At 44.8% G+C, this 21,471-nt stretch overlaps 1 protein-coding gene across 5 annotated transcripts in view; it reads right to left on the bottom strand.

The window, feature by feature from the left end:
- CRHR2 (corticotropin releasing hormone receptor 2) overlaps window positions 1-21,471 on the bottom strand; it is a 212,100-nt gene that overhangs the window by 73,768 nt on the left and 116,861 nt on the right. For all 5 annotated transcript variants that reach the window (XM_028750879.2, XM_077936696.1, XM_077936695.1 and 2 more), the window contains one exon: window positions 4,900-4,985. In XM_028750879.2, the coding sequence (XP_028606712.2) occupies window positions 4,900-4,985 (86 nt within the window). The remainder of the gene's footprint in view (window positions 1-4,899; window positions 4,986-21,471) is intronic.

The following is a 21,471-nucleotide window of genomic DNA, read 5'->3' as shown; positions in this document are numbered from 1 at the left end:
ATACAGTGTACTGGAAGAAGCAAAGATCACCAGTGTCAAAGCAATGGTTCTTCAACATCAACTTCGTTGGACTGGTCATGTTGTGCGGATGCCTGATGATCGTCTTCCAAAGCAACTACTCTATTCCGAACTTAAAAATGGAAAGCGTAGTGCTGGTGGTCAACAAAAAAGGTTTAAAGACTGTCTCAAGGCAAATCTAAAAAAAAGTAGTATAAACACTGACAACTGGGAAACACTGGCCTGTGAGCGCTCCAGTTGGAGAACAGCCTTTACCAAAGGTATCATGGGCTTTGAAGACACACAAACTCAGGATGAAAGGGAGAAACGTGCTAAGAGGAAGGTACGTTTGGCAAACTCTCACCATGATCAACTCCCTCCTGGTAACCTATATCTCCACTGTGGAAGGACGTGTGGATCCAGAACTGGCCTCCACAGTCACTTACGGACTCACTGTTAAAACCATGTTTATGGAAGACAATCTTACTCGGCTATGAGTGATCGCCAAAAGAAGAAGAAGTCCCAGCCAGCATGACCAATGGCCTGAGATGATACGAGTTGCTGTTTACTGCTGAAGGTCTCAAAGATCAGAGGTCCTTCACCTTCGCATTAAGATATGGTGAATCAGTTGAGAAAGTGGAAACCCACCTACACTTTTAGGTAAGCAAATCACCATACGCAGCTTGGCCAACTGAAAGATTGCATCGCCTTATACCAGTGTTTCTTAAACTCGGGTCTCCAGCTGTTTCTGGACTCCAGCTTCCATCATCCTTGACCACTGGTACTCCCAAAGTGTCCTGGGAGCTGTAGTTTGCCGAGGGTTGCTGAGAGTTGTCAATCCCTCTTCACAGGGAGCTTGGGAAGCTGTAGTTCTGTGAGGGGAATGGGAATCTCCAAACAAACTCTCCACACCCTTCCTTAGCAAACTACAGTTCCCAGGATCCTTTGGGGGGGGAGGGTGTTAGGATAGTTCCGTTCCACCTTAAAAAGGGAACAGGCTGCTGTGTATCACATGCCTGTTTACTTCTAGCTTCTCGCTGGGAACTTCTGTTTTGTATATAGCTTTTGTTTCTGGCAGTTTTCCTGGACACGGAGGCAAGCAGTCGTGTTTTTCCTTTGTTCTGAACTATGTTGAATAAAGCTGTGAATATGCTCTCCTGTCTGCATCTTCCATTGTGGAGACTTTGCTGAAAGGGTATGCACAGGTCTTGGAATGTCTCTGAGGCTCGTGTCGCTAATTGACTGATGCTGTTCCACGGGAGACCGGTGATCGTCCGGAGACGACTGGGGGCCTGCCTGATGCCTCCGTCTCCCTGGCAGTATCCCAACAGAGGGAAGCCATAATGGTTTAGAATCATAGAATCATAGAGTTGGAATAGACCACAAGGGCCATCGAGTCCAACCCCCTGCCAAGCAGGAAACACCATCAGAGCACTCCTGACATATGGTTGTCAAGCCTCTGCTTAAAGACCTCCAAAGAAGGAGACTCCACCACACTCCTTGGCAGCAAATTCCACTGTCGAACAGCTCTTACTGTCAGGAAGTTCTTCCTAATGTTTAGGTGGAATCTTCTTTCTTGTAGTTTGGATCCATTGCTCCGTGTCCGCTTCTCTGGAGCAGCAGAAAACAACCTTTCTCCCTCCTCTATGTGACATCCTTTTATATATTTGAACATGGCTATCATATCACCCCTTAACCTCCTCTTCTCCAGGCTAAACATGCCCAGCTCCCTTAGCCGTTCCTCATAAGGCATCGTTTCCAGGCCTTTGACCGTTTTGGTTGCCCTCCTCTGGACACGTTCCAGTTTGTCAGTGTCCTTCTTGAACTGTGGTGCCCAGAACTGGACACAGTACTCCAGGTGAGGTCTGACCAGAGCAGAATACAGTGGCACTATTACTTCCCTTGATCTAGATGCTATACTCCTATTGATGCAGCCCAGAATTGCATTGGCTTTTTTAGCTGCCGCGTCACACTGTTGGCTCATGTCAAGTTTGTGGTCAACCAAGACTCCTAGATCCTTTTCACATGTACTGCTCTCAAGCCAGGTGTCACCCATCTTGTATTTGTGCCTCTCATTTTTTTTGCCCAAGTGCAATACTTTACATTTCTCCCTGTTAAAGTTCATCTTGTTTGTTTTGGCCCAGTTCTCTAATCTGTCAAGGTCGTTTTGAAGTGTGATCCTGTCCTCTGGGGTGTTAGCCAACGGTTAATATTCATCCAGGGGTGTCAACTTGAATAAAATATTTTTTGGGAGGCCATGTGAGCCATGCCCCACCACAAGATGAGGCATGCACACAGCATTTGAATAGCAATGCGCATTAATTTGGGAGGAGGCCCTCAAATATTTTATTGGGGGGAACTGAAGGAACCTTGGCCCCTAGGAGTCGGCTCCTGTGTATTCAGCCCAGTTTGGAGAGGAAAGTGGGGGAACCCTACCCCCGTTCTTTTATCATTTGGAAATGGGCTGGTTGCATCTGGTCAGCCTAGAAAATAATATATTCCATCCATAGAGATTAAAAAACGAATAATAACAAACGGCAGGAAAAAGGTCATTGGAAGCAGGCTAAATCGGAGCTTTAATCAAAACTGGAATGACGGGGAAGTATTTGGTCATAAACCCAGCCTCCCTCCCTGCTTCTCTTTCTCATTTGAGATCTGAGCAGGCATTTGGGAATATTCCTCTGCTCTGATATTTATAAAGCACTTTGGCAAACCAATGAGGAACTACCAGACAAATATCTTAATGCCTTTCAAACACCAAGCTGGACTTCTGGGAATGTTTCTGCTCCTGACTGCAGAAGAGAGAGAGTCTTCAGTGCTCCCATGACAGAAAGTATTGAACATAAACTGATCAGATGTGACTAGCCCTGTGACAGGAAGCTGTTTGGGCATAGCTCCCCCATGTTTGTTTTTCCGATGCAAAAAGCGGCAGAAAGTCGTGCGAGGGGTGTTAAGTATAACTGTTTAATTGTACACTGAAATGGAAACAACTCTGTATATGCTCTGTATGCGTCTTGCTAAGGGTTTGACATTGGAAATTTCCATTGAGCTAAATCAGAGAGCTCTCTGAGCATCTAAAGGGGTGCTAATCAGCTTAGGGTTTACCTCTGCCCTGCTCTCTTATGTGGTGTTTAACTTTAGATCATGTGAGTGGTTATTCAGTCACAAATCTCCATCTTGAAGGGAGCTGTGTTTCTCTGAAAGCCACAGAGAACAAAGGATGTGATAATGGTCTCTCTTCAGGAGAACATAGTCTTAGGCTGGTATGCAGGCTAGGAAAGAGACAGAGATTTGCTTTTAGCCCTGATCATAGCTATGTTATGTTTTTAAGAAGCTGAACTGATGCTTTGACAAGTGTATTATTTATACAACTATCTGGATGTATCATTGATTGCTTTGTGCCTGTTTTTGGAACAAGTTTTGTGAGTAAAGCTTTTGAATTAATAATAATAATAATGTTGATGGTGATGATGATGATGATGATGATAATAATAATAATAATAATAATAATAATAGTAGTAGTAGTAGCAGTAGTTTTTGTTAATGGGTCTGGACAATTTTTATTCCAGGAGGAGCCAGTTTTTATTCATCATATTGCTTCAAGCTGTGCAATATTAACATTTGTGATAAGGGGTAGGGAGAAAATTTGTGTTAGAATATCAGGGTAACCCCCGAAGGAAGCTGGCTGAGATTGTGCATTGAGCTCTTGCTACTGCCCGCTAGACCAGAACATCTGGAGGGCCCCAGGTTGAGGAAGCCATCATCACCGTCACCAGTGGGGGCTGGTCCATTGGGGCAAATATAAAGGACACCTTCACACCCCTACCTGGGGATTGAACTTGGGACTTCCTGGGTGCAGAACAGATGCTCTACCACTGAGCTATGGCCACAATGAGGGAGAGATGCCAGTGTATTCCATACTGTGAGCAGGACTGGTCATTGTACTTGCAAGTAAGAGAAGCATAGCGATGACTTCAGTTGGCTTCACAGTGGAGACCACCAACGTTCCTAAGGTGTGAAATTGCCCCTGAGGCATTGAGAAGGAGGAAAGCCACTTCCGAGCTAGGGAGGAGGTGGGGTTGCAGGCTTCACGCCCCTCCCCTCACACGCGGGGGCTGGCTTTCAGGGGAATCCTCGGACACATCACCACCCGGCCAGCCAATCGGCTGGCCCGGGGGGCGTGGTCGGCTCTATTTATGGCTGGTGCGGCCAAGGATCTCCCTCTTTCCCGCGTCTCAGCTGTTCAAGTTTTCCCCTCCCCTTCCACCCTTTAGGCTAGGCTCTCTGACGTTGCTATGGACTTTGGTTGGTCTCCATCAAGGGGCCTGGCAGGAATTTTTTCCAGTTGGCAGATTGGCACCAGCCACTTGGTTTTCGCCTACCTTGTAGCAAACCGTCACGACTACCGGTATGGGCGGTTAGGCATTGCAGATGAAGGGGGGGGGGGAAGGAAGCGCCATCACCTTCCCCCAAAACAAAGGGTAGTCCGGTAAAGGATTCCCAGGGGGTGTGGCATTGTCCTAAGCCTATGGAGGTGTGGGCCCATGGCATGCCCCCGAGCAGTGACCCCGGGGGAGCTCCTAGTTGACGTGCATCAGCGGGACTCCCCCTACTGGTGGTTAACCCTTACCGGTCTTCAAGCAAGCGGGTTGAAGCCGGTTAGTTGATAGGACCAATGCCTAAGCCAATACCGCTCAATTCCTGTAATCAATAAAGTTGTGGCCTAATTTGACCCATTATCTCGAATTCTTGTGTCTCGTGTCTTTATTTCTGAGGGGGAGGCGGGAACTCGCCACGCAACCCAAGTCTTTGGGTTGGAGAGGACAGGGAGCTTGCCAGGGTTTTCCAAAAACTGACAAACTTCATGCAACAAGAATGCAGAAAGCCCAGAGAGATACAGACCTCTTCAACCAGAATCGGCTCACACTGGGAGTAGTTTGCCTTGGAGGCCCAGGTCCCGTTCCCCATGCATTCTCGGTAAACATTTCCTGACAGGAAAAACCAGAAACAAAATCAGATTAATCACCATCATAATAAATTTTATTTATACCCCGCCATCCCCAGCCAAGACCGGGCTCAGGGCGGCTAACACCAGGTATAAAAACAATTGATTAAAATGCAACTTAAAAACAAGACTAAAATACAACATTAAAATGCAACCTCATTTCAGTAGAAACTCAAATCAAAAAGTTTTTGGGGGATGAAAACGTCAAGTCTTCACCAAGGCCAACTATCCAAACTGGTCCTACGTGGGCCAGAAAAAAGCCAGGGAAGTCCCCAAAAAGGAGTTCCATCACAGAAGGAGAAAGGAAAAAGGAAGAGGGGGAGGAGATCAAGTTGATTCCAAGCCAAAGGCTTGGCATTGGTTTTCAACAACAATCAATGACATTATTATTATTATTATTATTTGTAGTAGTAAAAGGTAAAGGACCCCTGGATGGTTAAGTCCAGTCAAAGGTGACTATGGGGTTGCAGCACTCATCTCGCTTTCAGGCCAAGGGAGCCGGTGTTTGTCCGCAGACAGCTCATGTGGCCAGCAGGACTAAACCACTTCTGGTGCAATGGGACACCTTAACAGAAACCAGTGCACATGTAAACGCCGTTTACCTTCCCGCCACAGCGGTACCTATTTATCTACTTGCACTGGCATGCTTTCGAAGTGCTAGGTTGGCAGGAGCAGGGACAGAGCAACGGGAACTCACTCTGTCGCGGGGATTTGAACCACTGACCTTCTGATCAGCAAGCCCAAGAGGCTCAGTGGTGTAGACCAAAGCGCCACCCACTCCCCATCCATTATTATTATTATTAGTAGTAGTATTACATGGGGGAAATCTCCCCCACCTGTTCAGGCAGGTAAGGCAGCAAATGAATTTATTAAGTTATGTAAAATATCCATACGCTACTTTTCAGGGCAAAGGCCTCCCCAAATAATTCGCCTCAGGGGTGGGGAACTGGCAGCCTGCAGATCCGATATGGCCCGCAGTCTCTTCTGCTCTACCCCTAACCAGCTCAGCAGTTAGGCTTGATAAAAGTCTTCTGTTCCAGCCAATAGGTAGGCTTTTCTAAATCTTTTTGTTTTTTTGGGGGGTGCAGCTGGGGGAAGGAAGGATTAACCCTCTCCCCCTGTTCACGTACTGTATTTTTTGCTCAATAAGACTCACTTTTCCCCTCCTAAAAAGTAAGGGGAAATGTGTGTGTGTCTTATGGAGCGAATGCAGGCTGCGCAGCAATCCCAGAAGCCAGAACAGCAAGAGGGATTGCTGCTTTCACTGCGCAGCGATCCCTCTTGCTGTTCTGGCTTCTGAGATTCAGAATTATTTTTTTCTTGTTTTCCTCCTCCAAAAATAGGTGCGTCTTGTGGTCTGGTGCATCTTATAGAGCGAAAAATACGGTATATCCACCAGGGCCAGGGCCTTCTCAGTGATGGCTCCGACCTGGTGGAATGCTCTGTCCCAAGAGACCAGGGCCCTGCAGAATTTAACTTCCTTCCTCAGGGCCTGTAAGACAGAGCTATTCCACCTGGCTTTCAATTTGAACTTAGCCTGATCTTTTATTCCCCTTCCTTCCCTCCCCCTCCCCTTTTTATGAAGATTACCCACTCTGGAATCCCACAGCTAATTCTCCCCTGGTCTCCTTGCTGGCCCAAATAGGACTGATTTAGCCAGCTAGCCCTGGTGATCATCTAATGTTTATTGGATGGATTTCCCCCCTAAATTGATTTTTGAATTCTGAATTTATTGTTATTCATGTTTTATACTGTATTTTATGCTGTTTTTTGTTGCATCAATTAAGTGTTTTAATTTTGTTGTTAGCCGCCTTGAGCCCGGTTTTCTGAACCGGGAAGGGTGGGGTATAAATAAATTATTATTATTATTATTATTATTATTATTATTATTATTATTATTATTATTATCCTTGGATGCATTTAAGCAGAGGTTTGCCACCAGCCATGTACGATCTAGTTGAGATTCCTGTAGACCTCTATGATTCTATAAACAAACAAAAAAGAACGCCTTAAATGAGCGATTGAAACACCATTCCATAGCTTAGCATAACACTTGTGTGAAATCAATCTGGGTGCTAAGAAGATATGCCTTGAAACGGGTGATAATGTAAAACCATTAAAACTGAAAGTGGAGAATAATAGCTGGGCTTTTGTTTCTAAGCTAATGTAGATAATAATAATAATAATAATAATAATAATAATAATAATAATAATAATAATAATAATTTATCATTTATACCCCGCCCATCTGGCCGAGCTTCCCCAGCCACTCTGGGCATCTCCCAATCAGTGCCAAAAACAGTACGGATGAGTCTGAGCATACGATACGATACGATACAATATAATACAATACAATACTCTTTATTGTCATTGTCCCATACAGAACAACAAAATTGAAAAAATCTACATCAGACATTCAAAAACCAACAAGCCTGCTATCCCAGCTAACCCCCTAGAAACTCTGATACCCCATAATTAAATGCAATATATGCCCATAGAGACTACCTTACACTGCGTTTAAAACCAAAATCGCATTTGGATAGAAACTGTTTCTCAGGCGGCTAGTCCTAGTCTTGATAACCCTGTACCTTCTTCCAGAAGGCAGAAGCGGAAAGAGATCATTTCCGGGGTGCGCACTATCCTGCGCTATCTCTGCAGCTTTCTTATGGCACCTGGAAGCATAGATTTGATCCAAGGTGGGAAGATTGCACCCAGTTATTCTCTCCGCAGTCTTTACAACCCTGAACAGCATTGTTTCCCCCCCTGACCTTGCAGCTCCCAAACCACACACATAGACCGTAAGTTAATACACTCTCAACAGTACAATGGTAAAATGCCATCAACAGGTCCTTTGAGAGATTGTTTTTCCGGAGGATTCTCAGAAAATATAACCTCTGCTGTGCTCTCTTCATCAGGTATTTACTGTTTTCTCCCCAGGTTAGGTCAATGCTATTGAAGGAGATGTTCTTGTTGCAATAAATAAAAGGATTCTAAGGAAAACAGGAAAAAATGATACAACGCTGTTCTGTCGTTCGACAACCAACCAACCAGGTGTACAGTGGTGCCTTGGTTCTCAAACTAAATCTGTTCCGGGAGTCCGTTCGACTCCCGAAACCATTCGAAAACCAAGGTGCGGCTTCTGATTGGCTGCAGGAGCTTCCTGCACTCAATCAGAAGCCGGGGAAGCAATGCCAGATGTTTGGCTTCTGAAAAATGTTTGCAAACCGGAACACTTATTTCCGGGTTTGCTGCATCTGGGAACGGATTTGCTCGACAACTAAGCCGTTCGGGAACCAAGTTACCACTATACAGTGGACCCTCAAGTTACGTTACCTTCAGGTAACATAACTTTCGGGTTGTGAATGCGGCAAACCTGGAAGTGTATTCTTCTGGGTTTCGCCAAGGGCGCATGTGCAGAAGTGCTTGGGCACCGTGCATGTGCGCAGAAGCGCTCTATCATGCTGCACATGTGTGCAGAAGCGGCACCTCTAGATGCGGACTTTTTGGGGTACGTACGGACCCCTGGGGGACGCGGGTGGGGCACTGTAGGTTAAACCACAGAGCCTATGACTTGCCGATCAGAAGGTCGGCGGTTCGAATCCCCGTGACGGGGTGAGCTCCCGTTGCTGGGTCCCTGCTCCTGCCAACCTAGCAGTTCAAAAGCACGTCAAAGTGCAAGTAGATCAATAGGTACCGCTCCGGTGGGAAGGTAAATGACGTTTCCGTGCGCTGCTCTGGTTCGCCAGAAGTGGCTTAGTCATGCTGGCCACATGACCCGGAAGCTGTACGCCGGCTCCCTCGGCCAATAAAGCAAGATAAGTGCTGCAACCCCAGAGTCGGTCACGACTGGACCTAATGGTTCATGTCCGGAGGGTCCACTCTACTTCCAAATTATTGAAGGTTCAGAGTGAATCTGTGGGAGGGAAGTGTCTATCAGTGGGGTGGGAGTTCTACACATACGGACCAACGCCAAGGAGCAGAGCTTTTTGCTCTGATTGGCTAATGGCTGCCCCTTCTTTTCCCCAGAATTCCTCTCCGAACAAGGTCCTCTCAACCCCAGAATAGCCACAATGCGTCTTTTAAACTAAGTGGTCTGCAAACATCACGGCAAAACTGAAGCAGAGAGGAGAGGTCTAGAATGGAAAGAGGAAGATGTTCCAACAAAAGAGGAGCAGGTTTTAAAGATATTGGACTATTTGGAGATGGACAAATAAGGGACACGGGTGGCGCTGTGGGTTAAACCACAGAGCCTAGGACTTGTCGATCAGAAGATCGGCGGTTCGAATCCCCACGACGGGGTGAGTTCCCGTTGCTCAGTCCCTGCTCCTGCCCACCTAGCAGTTTGAAAGCACGTCAAAAGGCAAATAGATAAATAGGTACAGCTCCAGCGGGAAGGTAAATGGCGTTTCCGTGCGCTGCTCTGGTTCGCCAGAAGCGGCTTAGTCATGCTGGCCACATGACCCAGAAGCTGTACGCTGGCTCCCTCAGCCAATAAAGCGAGATGAGCGCCGCAACCCCAGAGTCGGTCACGACTGGACCTAATGGTCAGGGGTCCCTTTACCTTTAAATAAGAGGCAAATATAAGAGACCCAAAAGATGAAATGTTTGTGGAAGACTGGATACCCTTTTTTGGATTATTTGAAAAAATTCTATATTCATATGAAATTTCAGGCAGGACTGGAAGCATGGGCAAAGGGATTGAGATGATAAAGGAATGTATGGAACTGGCGGAAATGACTGGCAGAATCCGAGACCAGGGAGAGGAGTCGGTGGAAGAAGACTGGAAAAAGTTTAAAGACTATTTACAGAAACATTGTAAAATTAATGAATGTTAGAAGAATGTTGGAATGAAGTGATATGGCTTTAGTAGAAAGGTTATAAGGAATTAAGTACAAATAGATTAATAGAATATTAAAGGAAAAATAAGGTTAGAATGTGTTAAGATAATTATAGGATAGGAAACAGAGGAAGATGGAAAGGAATTGCTGAAACAACTAATAGAAGTGGAATACAAAAAGGGAGGTGTGAGGAGGTCGTGGAAATAAGTGAATGAAAGATAAGATACTGAAATTGTTTGATGTGTTTTAAACTGTTTTTGTTTGGTTATGTTAGTTTAATGTGTCAGTGTTATGTAGTGTTTTTGTATTGTATTGTATTGTTCTGTTTTGTTTTTTTTCTTTGTAGTGTTGTGTTTAAATTGTTGGAAAAGTAATAAATATCATTTATAAAAAAAGAGATGATAAAGGAATGTAATGTGGGGCCTATGTTACAGAAATAAGTATAGTGAATGCTCGGGTTGCAAACGTGATCTGTGTGGGAGGCACGTTCGCAACCCGCAGCGTTTGCAACCCACAGTGCCGTGTCTGCGCATGCGCAGGTTGCGATTTGGCGCTTCTGCGCATGTGCGACTGCCGAAACCCGGAAGTAACCTGTTCTGATACTTCCGGGTTTCGGCGGGTCCGTAACCCGAAAAACCGCAACCTGAAGCATCTGTAACCCGAGGTATGACTGTACTGCATTTTAGGCAGTAGATTAAAGGATTTGAAGAGAAACATCATGAAACTAAGGCTGGGAAATCAAATGCTAAGGGGATATTGTATGGAAACTGAACTGAATTTGTTAAATTGTGTGAAAATGAATAAAAAATTATCATAAAAAATAGAACAGACCCTTTAAGATCTTTTTACAGGAGAAAGAAAGAGAAACTTAAAGTTCTGTTTAGCGCACTCACCATAAATCAGAACACACCTCTCCTGCTCCCATCAGAGTTGTGCCATCATTATTCTTTTCAAAAATAAATCTGAGAATCTTCCTTTCAAACATTGATCTGCTTTGCCTTTGAACAAGCTGTACTGAATAATTGCGGTCATTTGGATAACGAAGGCAAAGGGGTGGGAGGTTATTGTTTTCTTCTGCTCACTGATATATTGAAGTTTCCCCCTGACTGATTTCTTTGAAAGCAAACTAATAGCATCAAGAGCCTTTCAGCTAAATTGATTGCCAATTCCCTTGCCGGCCTCCTCCCGTTGGGAATATCAGATCACCCGCAGGGATCGGAATTCAGGCTTGAACGAACGCTTAACGGCACAGAAGTTGCTAACGCAGGAGTGGTCACAGTTGCAAACATGATGCGGCATGTCAAGAATCATAGAACCATAGAATTGTAGAGTTGGAAGAGACCCCCAGGTCCAGGGTCTTGCAGTCTCGAGGAGGGAAGAATTTCAGCTCGTGAACAGCTGAGCAGGGGCCAAACAGATATTGCTACTGAGCTTATTAACAGACCTTTTTTTTTGCCCTTCCTCCCAGCTCCAACTGAGGGGTGGGGAGGGAGTTGGCAAGGGCCATTTCCTCCCCGCACCCAAATGATTTTTATTGAGACTGAAGAACACCAACACCAACCAACAAAAACATCAGGTCTTATTACATATATCCTACTTTATACTCCATAGAGCCATTGACTTCCCTTTCACAAGTTTTCCTGTTCCAATCTATAATTCACAGTTTCATTCATTAAAAATTACACCGTGACGTAAGATTTATTTCAATCCTGCCAACGTTTTCATATTTGTACAGTTCTCACTTATATAAACCATAAATTCTGTGTGTCAATTTGGCCATTTCAGCATATTCTACCAGCTTTATCTGCCATTCTCTTACCGTCGGAATCTCCTGGAGCTTCCACTTTTGGGCTATCAATACTCTAGCTGCTGTTGTTGCATACAGATATAGTCTTTGGGCTGTCTTCTTAATATCTTTTCCCACCAAGCCTAGCAAAAATTCTTCCGGCTTTTTGGGAAAACTATACTTAAACATCTTTTTTAACTCATTATGGACCAATTCCCAAAACTCTTTTATTTTATTACATGACCACCACATGTGGTAGAAGTCGCCGTCCTTTTCCTTGCATTTCCAACAAGTTTTACTACTTGTCCTATACATTTTTGCCAATTTGGTGGGAGTGAGATACCAACGATAAACCATCTTCATAACATTCTCTTTTAAGGCAGAGCATGCGGTGAATTTTAGACTCTCATTCCAGAGTTTAGCCCATGCATCATAGTCTATGTTATGTCCTAAATCAATAGCCCATTTTGTCATGGCCTCTTTTATGAATTCATCTTTTATGAATTGTTTGGCAAGCGCCATTTCCAAAGCGAGGTTGCCTGGTCCACACCTCCTGACTAAGGCGGCTTAGGTCCAAGCCATTTAAAAGATGGCATCCCCTCATACGAACCTGCCTGGGTTTTGAGATCGTAGTGGGAGGCCCTTCTCTTGGTCCTGCCACCCTCACAAGCATTCTTGGTGAAATAATAATAATAATAATAATAATAATAATAATAATAATAATATATTTATATCCTGCCCTCCCCAGCCAAAGCCGGGCTCAGAGCAGATAACAACAGTAAAAGTAACAGTTTCCATAAAATCACAATCAATTAATTGAAACACATTCTAAAATCAATTCATTCTAAAATCAATTCAGAATCAAAAATAATAATAAAATTTTATAGGAACATGAGAGAAGGTCTTCTTGGTGGTGGCTCCCAGACTTTGGAACTCCCTCCCTAGAGAAGCTAAGCTGACTTCCCCCTTGTTGTTCCAACAGGCTTTTGGGAACAGGCTGCTTTTAAGGGAAGGGCTGGTGCCATGAGGTTTTTATGGTATTTATTGGTATGGTATATAGACTCAAAGAAGCATAGAAGGACCCTGAGGGCTATCTAGGATTCTTGACTAGATAGACAGGCAGGCAGGCAGGCAGATAAATAAATAAATAGATTTAATCACTGGGGGGACGCATACCCCAAAACATTTTGTAAGTCTTTGTACTTTTGTCCATTTACTGTATTTATTTCCCCCGATTTGAACTGTAAAATGGTGATTTTCTTGAGTCAAAATGTGAGTACCCCTAAACATTTATTATTATTTTTAAAGGGGAAAAAAGCACTGGCTTTAATTATATCATTGTTTTTAATTATTGCTTTTTCTATGTTTTTTGGCAGTTCTTATCTGTAGACATTGAGTCCCTGTCACTGAGTCCCTGTCAGGGAAAAAGGCAGAGTAGTAGTAGTAATAGTAGTAGTAGTAGTAGTAGTAGTAATAATAATAATAATAATAATAATAATAATAATAATAATAATGTGCTTTTTATGTGGGTACATTTCATAAGCACATAAGAAAGGTCTGCAGGATCAGGCCAAAGACCCAGCTAGTCCAGCATTGTGTGCTGACTATGTTCTGCCTTCATAGTCCAACCCACTTCAATCATACCATCCAACATTTCTCCCATGAAAATAGGGGAGTCATATAAAATAATAATAATAATAATAATAATAATAATAATAATAATAATAATAATATATTTATACTCCGCCCATCTGATTGGGTTGCCCCAGCCACTCTGGGTGGCTTCCAACATATATAAAACATAATAAAACATTAAACATTAAAAACCTTCCCTATACAGGGCTGCCTTCAGATGTCTTCTAAAGGTTGCAATAATAAAATTATTATTATTATTATGGAAAGGACGTCCTTATTTTCATCAGAGAAATGCTGGAGGGTATGCTTTCTTCTATTATCAATCAAGGGACAATATATATTGTGGCAATAGAAAAACAAAATTCACACAGCATTGCCGGCGAAAACAGTAGATGTTTTTCAGACGCTTTTGGACCGAATTGATTTTTTTTCCCCGTGTGTGTGTGTGTGTGTGTCTATAATTCTGGGTGCCTTTCTTTGCCTTGTGATTCTGTACACACCTTTCCTGCACTTAATATCTGAATGATGCCTGGCATTTTGTAGCCTCCAACTCTGCTCCCAAGTGATCAAATGGAGGATTTTGTCGAGATAGGGTTTAGCCAAAAATTCATTTTCTTCAGCTGAACGCAGTCAGAAGCACTGCGTTAAAATTGCTTTCTGGAATATTAGATTTGTTTGCTGACAGTTGTAAAAGATAGTTTTGACAGGAGTTCATTCTGAATCATATTCTGGCACCAGGAATAGATTGGGAACCTCAAAATAAAGCACAATGAGAATTAAAGTATGTATATACATACATACATACACACACACACACACACGATAATTGCAAGGTGAAAAAAATTGAATCAGCTCAGTTGCCACAATTATTTAAAACACCTCCTAGTGATAGGTTTCATTTTTTTTTATCTATTTTAAAAAAATTCTTACAATCCAACTCGCTCAAATTATTTTCCAAGCAGGGGGGGAAATCAAGGATCCATTTTCTAGCTGATGAATATATTCATGGCGAAGCCTCTGCAATCTCATTTTTATGGTGATTAGCTTAAATTCAGAGGAGAGGAAGCTTCCTGAGCTAGAGGCAGATAGCACTTTCTTTTTTCTCAGAGCGATGAAGGCGGTTCAAGACAGAGATCAGCGCTTGCGATTTCCCACTTCTGCCTCTGGCCAAGCGGGTCAGGCAAGTTTTCGTATCGTTTCAAAAACCTGCCAACCTTGCGTGTCCAGAAAGAGAACAATGGGGCAACAGTCCATTTAGTTGCATGCCCTGTTTTCACAGCGGCCGACCAGATACTTGTAGAAAGCTTGTAAGCAGGACTCAAGCGCCACAATATCCTCATGCAGCTGAGTGGCAAATGCTGTCTCCGCTGAATTCTTGCCATCCATCCTTAGCGCAAGCTGGCGAAACTCCTCCAGAGACAGAAAGCAAACAGACTACCATTGGCTGGAAATAAGAAGATGGCGAGAGTGTTCTTGTGCTGGAGTCGTGCTCAGGGCCGGATTTAGGTTTAATGAGGCCCTAAGCTACTGAAAGGGAATTGGGGTTGGCACTGTGGGTTAAACCATAGAGCCTAGGACTTGCCGATCAGAAGGTTGGCGGTTTGAATCCCCGCAACGGGGTGAGCTCCCATTGCTCAGTCCCTGCTCCTGCCAACCTAGCAGTTCGAAAGCACATCAAGTGCAAGTAGATAAATAGGTACCACTCCGGCAGGAAGGTAAACAACGTTTCCGTGTGCTGCTCAGGTTCGCCAGAAGCGGCTTAGTCATGCTGGCCACAAGACCCAGAAGCTGTACACCGGCTCCCTCGGCCAGTAAAGCGAGATGAGCACCGCAACCAGAGAGTCGGCCGCGACTGGACCTAATGGTCAGGGGTCCCTTTATCTTTACCTTTATCCTTATCCCAAGCTAGCGAAATTCCTCCAGAGACAGAAAGCAAACAAGACTACCATTTGCTGAAAATAAAAAGATGGCGAGAGTGTTCTTGTACTGGAGTCGTGCTCAGGGTCGGATTTAGGTTTGATGAGGCCCTAAGCTACTGAAGGTAATGGGGCCCTTTATATGTCCAGCTGTCCTTTGTCAACAACAAATTGTCACTGTTTTTTGTGTGTTGAATATATGCTATATGGTAATTTATGGACCTAATAGGTTTCTAAAGGTATTTGCACATGTAAAATATAGGCACCCTATATATAGAAATGAGCAAACCAGTGATATTTTAGGGAGCAGGCTAGCAGGCGGGGCCCATGACTCACATCACAGTAGCCTACACAACACAAAACACTGTTGCTGTATGTAGGTTTTATTTTAGTTCTTTTTTATCTTATATTTTGGAAATGTACATCCAGGGGTTTTTTCCTTTAATTTTTTGGGGCCCCCAAGAGAGTGGGGCCCTAAGCTATAGCTTGCTTTGCTTATACAGTGGTACACAGGGTTACATACGCTTCAGGTTACATACACTTCAGGTTACAGACTCCGCTAACCCAGAAATATTACCTCAGGTTAAGAAATTTGCTTCAGGATGAGAACAGAAATTGTGCAGTGGTGGTGCAGCAGCAGCAGCAGAAGGCCCCATTAGCTAAAGTGGTCTTCAGGTTAAGAACAGTTTCAGGTTAAGAACGGACCTCCGGAATGAATTAAGTACGTAACCAGAGGTACCACTGTACGTAAATCCGGCACTGGTCGTGCTTGCAGATTCCCTACAGGCATCTGGTTGGCCACTGTGACCACATGTCAGGGGGCTGTCAGGCTAGCCCAAGTCATCTACAGGACAGGGAAGCACAGGAGGCATGGAATGCGGCTAGATTTTTATTAACAGAAAAGGACAACACAGCAGAGTCTGCTGGTTTGTCTTAATTCAGCGGAGATGTTGCTGAAACTGACCAGTGGCCCTGCCGTTCCCCATCTAGCCTCTCACTCTGGATCATTCCCAAGAAGACGAAGAGGATGGACTCCGCCTCTGAACCTGCCTGGCCTATTGCTTAGCAGCGTGCAAGACTCTCTTTGATGAAGGTATCAGAGGGGAAGGCGTGCCAGCAGGACTGGGACTGTCCTGCTGCTGGGTAGCGGGGTCAACCTCTGAATGCTCTCGACCTGAGTTTGTGCTCACACTGCGACTCTCAGCCTCTAACTCTGTCCTGGAACGTCCTCCTCCTTCTGACCCTACTTAATCGCTCAACTCCCCTGCTTCTAGCACCGCCCAGGTCGTCCCTTCCCCAGACTGCTCCCCAGTGTCCCACCACCGTGATCCAGGGTCCAAATCATCTTCTGTGTCATCCCTGGGCAGGCAGCTCCCACCACTCTGTTAGAATTCCTGTTCCACGATTGCAGTCATGGGATTGTTGTCTTTCACAAGATGGTATATGTTTTGACTCCACAGAGTGGGAAGTGATGGAAACAGGATGTTTATGTTACTGTGTTCCGTGAAGTGGGACTGTTGTCCTTTGTTCTTTCTCTTTGCTGTCTGATGCTAGAGAGAGAGGGAGCCATGTTGCAGTGCTCTGTGTGTGTTTATATGTCAATAAAGTAGATTAGCCAAAATGCTGAGTTGCTGAGGTCTGTCACGCAAGTTGCGCAAACTCTGCGGATCCCTAAGTGTGCTGGTGTCGGTTGGCATCAGTCGCTGTGATGTTCGGGCAGAAGAAAGCTTATGAAGCTCCTGAACGATCGACCAGGAGGGAGAGAACACGCCAGTCAGGCATGTGTCTCTGCCAGGGTCCTACTTGAGTGTACGCTGAACTCCTGACACACTCTTCCACATCCAGCCATGGGAAGCTGGACTAGATGGGCCATTGGCCTGATCCAGCCAGGGCTCTATATGTTTGTTGTTGGCGGAGCCCAGTGGAAAACCCTGCCATGGGGTGTTTTGAGAGCAGGGCAGGGCAAGACCTGGCACAATGGTCAGACTCGAGTTTCCTCCTTCCCCACTCTCCATCACAGCCGCCACGAGTGTTTGGGCTGCAGATGCACTGGTGCAGTCCTGCTGCTCTGCTAGCGCTGTCTGTGGATTTCACCATTAAGTTCTGATTCACCCATTACGTCAACGAGTCCCTACTGGAGTTCCCAAAGACTGAATTTGCCCATCACGCAAATGTTTCCGAACAGTGGGGCAGATCTACTATGAAACGAATGAAGCTTAAGCTTCAGGGCTCCTAATCCCAGAGGATCCCCAGAAGTGACTTCAGTCCACATTGCTTGAACAATTTAGGTCTAGGAGACCCAATTTGAGTTGCAGGACTCACATTGATCAGTTTTTTGTTGTATATACAGTGGTACCTTGGCTTTTGAACAGCTTCATTTTCGAACAACTTGGAACCCGAACACTGCAAACATGGAAGTAAGTGTTTGGGCTTGCGAACTTTCTTTGGAAGTCAAATGTGCTCTGTTTTGAGTGCCACACTTCTGTTGTGGGTGCTACGATGAGGTCTGTCTGTTTTTGCTATTTATTTTGCGTTTTTTTGTGTGGCTTTTTGTTTTGTTTTTGTGACTGTGTGGAACCCAGTTCAGCTACTGATTGATTGATTGATTGATTGATTGTGTGACTGCAGAAACAGATAAAAGATGCAAAGCCAAGAGAACCATTGACAGAACAACAATGGAGGTAAAGAAGCAAATTATTTCTAAGCATGAAAGTGGTGTCCATGTAAGTAATCTGGCAAGTGATCTGTTTTAGGGGTTGTTTTTAAAAGTCTGGAATGGATTAATCCATTTTGCATTACTTTCTATGGAAAAGCTCACCTTCGTTTTGGAACGCTTTGGTTTTGGAACGGACTTCCGGAATGGATTAAGTTTGAGAACCAAGGTACCACTGTATTTCAACAAAGTTTGAGAGTCCGTAGCACAGATGTCAAGGTGCGGTGATCTGTTGTGGAACAAGCCCATTGAAGAAGATTAACAGTGGTTATCCAAAACTCATTGCTGGTTGTGAACAGGCTCCCATAACACTTCAAGCTTCAGGGCTTCCAAAACGTAGGTCCGCTGCTGCTTCCAGTCAAGCACTTCCAAGCAAAGAGGCACCCCAGGTTTGGTATGGCTATGAGTGATTTTATCTGCCCAGCACTGAAGACATTGCATTGTGGGGGCTCTGGGAAGGTGTATTAGTGTATTACCCTGTTGTCAGAGGCGAATTCTTGCCACCCACCCTCCATCCTCACTAGCAAAATTCCCCCGAGAGACAGAAAGTCAACAAATGGAGCAACTCTGGCCAAATTATCTGTGGCCGCTGCTAGATGGTCAGTGCTGATTTCAACACTGTCTCAGTGATACATTCAGAGAGCAATGCAAATGCAGAACTGTGTACTTTAAAATGACTTCAACGTACCTTGCATTCCAGCTACTTAGGAATAATCTAATTATGATCGGGCGAGGCGAGGGTGCAGGGTACGTGCCAATTATTTTTATTTTCTGACAAGGGTTACATATCTAGCCGCCTCAATTAAGATGAAAAATGTAATCTACCTTCAACCATGCATGACAGCGAGCCTGTGTAAAGACAGCAGTGATAGATTGGCAGAGCTGATAACATTTGCCTCGGGAACAAATGCCGGCAATTAAAAGTGTGCTTTGCCAGCTTAAGGGCAGGTGGTTGGTTGACCCCAAGGCAACTACTTGTAGAAAGATGTTGTTGTGATTGCAAATTGCCTGGACTTGAGACAGATTGGCTTCCTAACCTCCCGGAAAACTACGAGTACTTTTCTCACAGCACATATTTACGCCAGAGCTAGGTTGCTCTGTGGGGCAGACTCCTGTCAACAAGGAAAACCTTTGTTGAAAGAACTGTACCGGCTGCTGAGTTCAATGTCTTCAGTGACTCAGGACAGACAAGAGAAAGGACTTCACCAGCACACAGATAAAATATGGAATTCACTTTCGGAAGACACAGTGTCGGCCACCAACTTGGATGGCTCCAGCAGAGGATTGGACAAACCCGATTGTTGGTATGTTGGACCAGAACCTGGGAGACCAGGGTTCAAATCTCTACCTGGCTGTGAAGAACACCTGGTGGCCTGGGGCCGGTCACTGTCCCTCAGCCTAACTTACCTCACAAGGTTGTTGTGGGGCTAAAATGGGGAGTGGGGAGAATCTTGTACACTCACCTTGGAGGTGAGGTGGGATTATAAATGCATAGCCTCCAACATATCTCGGATTAAAATAGGGATGTCCTAAGAAAAAGTGAGGGATGCGGGTGGCGCTGTGGGTTAAACCACAGAGCCTAGGACTTGCCTAGGTCAGCGGTTCGAATCCCCATGACGGGGTGAGCTCCCGTTGCTCGGTCCCTGCCCCATCCAACCTAGCAGTTCAAAAGCACGTCAAAGTGCAAGTAGATAAATAGGTACCGCTCCAGCGGGAAGGTAAACGGCGTTTCCGTGCGCTGCTCTGGTTCGCCAGAAGTGGCTTAGTCACGCTAGCCACATGACCCGGAAGCTGTACGCCGGCTCCCTCGGCCAGTAAAGCAAGATGAGCGCTGCAACCCCAGAGTTGGTCACGACTGGACCTAATGGTCAGGGGTCCCTTTACCTTTATTCTATTACCACTGTTGGAAGCAGAATTGTTGCCTCTGACTAACACTTGCTAGGAATTACAAGTGGGGAGAGTGCTGTTGCATTCAGGTTCTAACTTGTGGAGTTCCCATGCGTTGGCCAATGTGAGGACAGGCTGCCAGTTATGCCCCCCTGGTTCCTGTGTTCAGTTGAGGAGGCCTTGCTGGTGCTGCCAGACCAGTCAGTGCTTCCTGACAACAAGGCCTTGACAACATGGCTGCACCCACCAGCATCATGGAAATCCGTCCCCTTGGCAATGAGACAGGCAGCTGCAATTCTGTGCTGTAGATGCCTGCTGAGAACCTTCCTTTTTACATAGGTCCTCTCTAGCCGATTTGTTGGTTTAAGATAGTTTGCAGCCGATAAAACAAGACTGGAGGACTGTGTGTGTGTGTGTGTGTATGTGTATGTATTTGATAATGTACTTCAATAAATAAATACTGTGGGGGTTTTTTACCAACTAGAGGGCTTCTAGAAACCTATAGCTGGCCCCAAGTGTGGTCCTTAAATACCTATGAATGCATCACCTGTGAAGACCAGATCAATGCCCCCCAGAGGGCTTGCCATATTTTATTTTTTATTATTTTATTTATTAGATTTATATACTTCCCGTCATCACAAGATCTCACGGCAGTTTGCAAGATATACTCTGTGGAGTGTGAAACTCAATGCATACCTGAAGCCATTTGTTCATTTTGGGTTGGATCCAGACTAAGTTAGCTGAATTTAGTCCCCACTGAAATCAGTGGGAAAGGCTGGTTATGACATAAGATAAGGCCCATTGATTTCAGTAGGAATTACATACAACCAACTCATGGTCTGGATCCAAACCATGGCATTTGATGCGAAAGTAGGTGATCATCTCCTGCCTTGGTTGGGCTGCCTCAGCGTGACTCAGGCGTTGGAAGGGGGAAACTAAAAACTGTCAGAAAAAGCATTAGAAGATGTTGATATAAACACCATCTCCAACTCCTCGAAGGATTCTATCAACAGTGTCTCTGAAATTTTTTACACATCGTTTGGGAAGACAGGTGAACTAATGCCAGTGTACTGGAAGAAGCAAAGATCACCAGTGTCGAAGCAATGACTCTTCAACATCAACTTATTTGGACTGGTCATGTTGTGCGGATGCCTGATGATCGTCTCCCAAAGCAACTACTCTATTCCAAACTTAAAAATGGAAAGCGTAATGCTGGTGGTCAACAAAAGAGGTTTTAAGACTCTCTCAAGGCAAATCTAAAGAAATATAGTATAAACACTGACAACTGGGAAACACTGGCCTGCGAGTACTCCAGTTGGAGAACAGCCTTTACCAAAGGTGTCCTGGGCTTTGAACTCAGGATGAAAGGGAGAAACATGCTAAGAGGAAGGTGCATTTGGTAAACCCTCACCGTGGTCAACTCCCACCTGGAAACCTATATCCCTACTGTGAAAGGATGTGTGGATCCAGAATTGGCCTCTACAGTCACTTACGGACTCAATGTTAAGACCGTGTTCATGGAAGACAAACTTACTTGGCTACGAGTGATCACCAAAGAAGAAGAAGCTATGGGTTCCAAGCAGAGATGAAGTAGCTCAGTGGCAGAGCACGAGACTCTTAATCTCAGGGTCGTGGGTGATCACCAAAGAAGAAGAAGGTGGATTTTTCTCTTGATCAAACAAGGTCTGCGTAAT

The sequence above is a fragment of the Podarcis muralis genome, chromosome 12 (genome assembly GCF_964188315.1).
Source record: "Podarcis muralis chromosome 12, rPodMur119.hap1.1, whole genome shotgun sequence".
Lineage (NCBI taxonomy): Eukaryota > Metazoa > Chordata > Lepidosauria > Squamata > Lacertidae > Podarcis > Podarcis muralis.
Note: the sequence above shows the minus strand (reverse complement) of the source record. Positions and strands in the feature narration are given on the sequence as shown.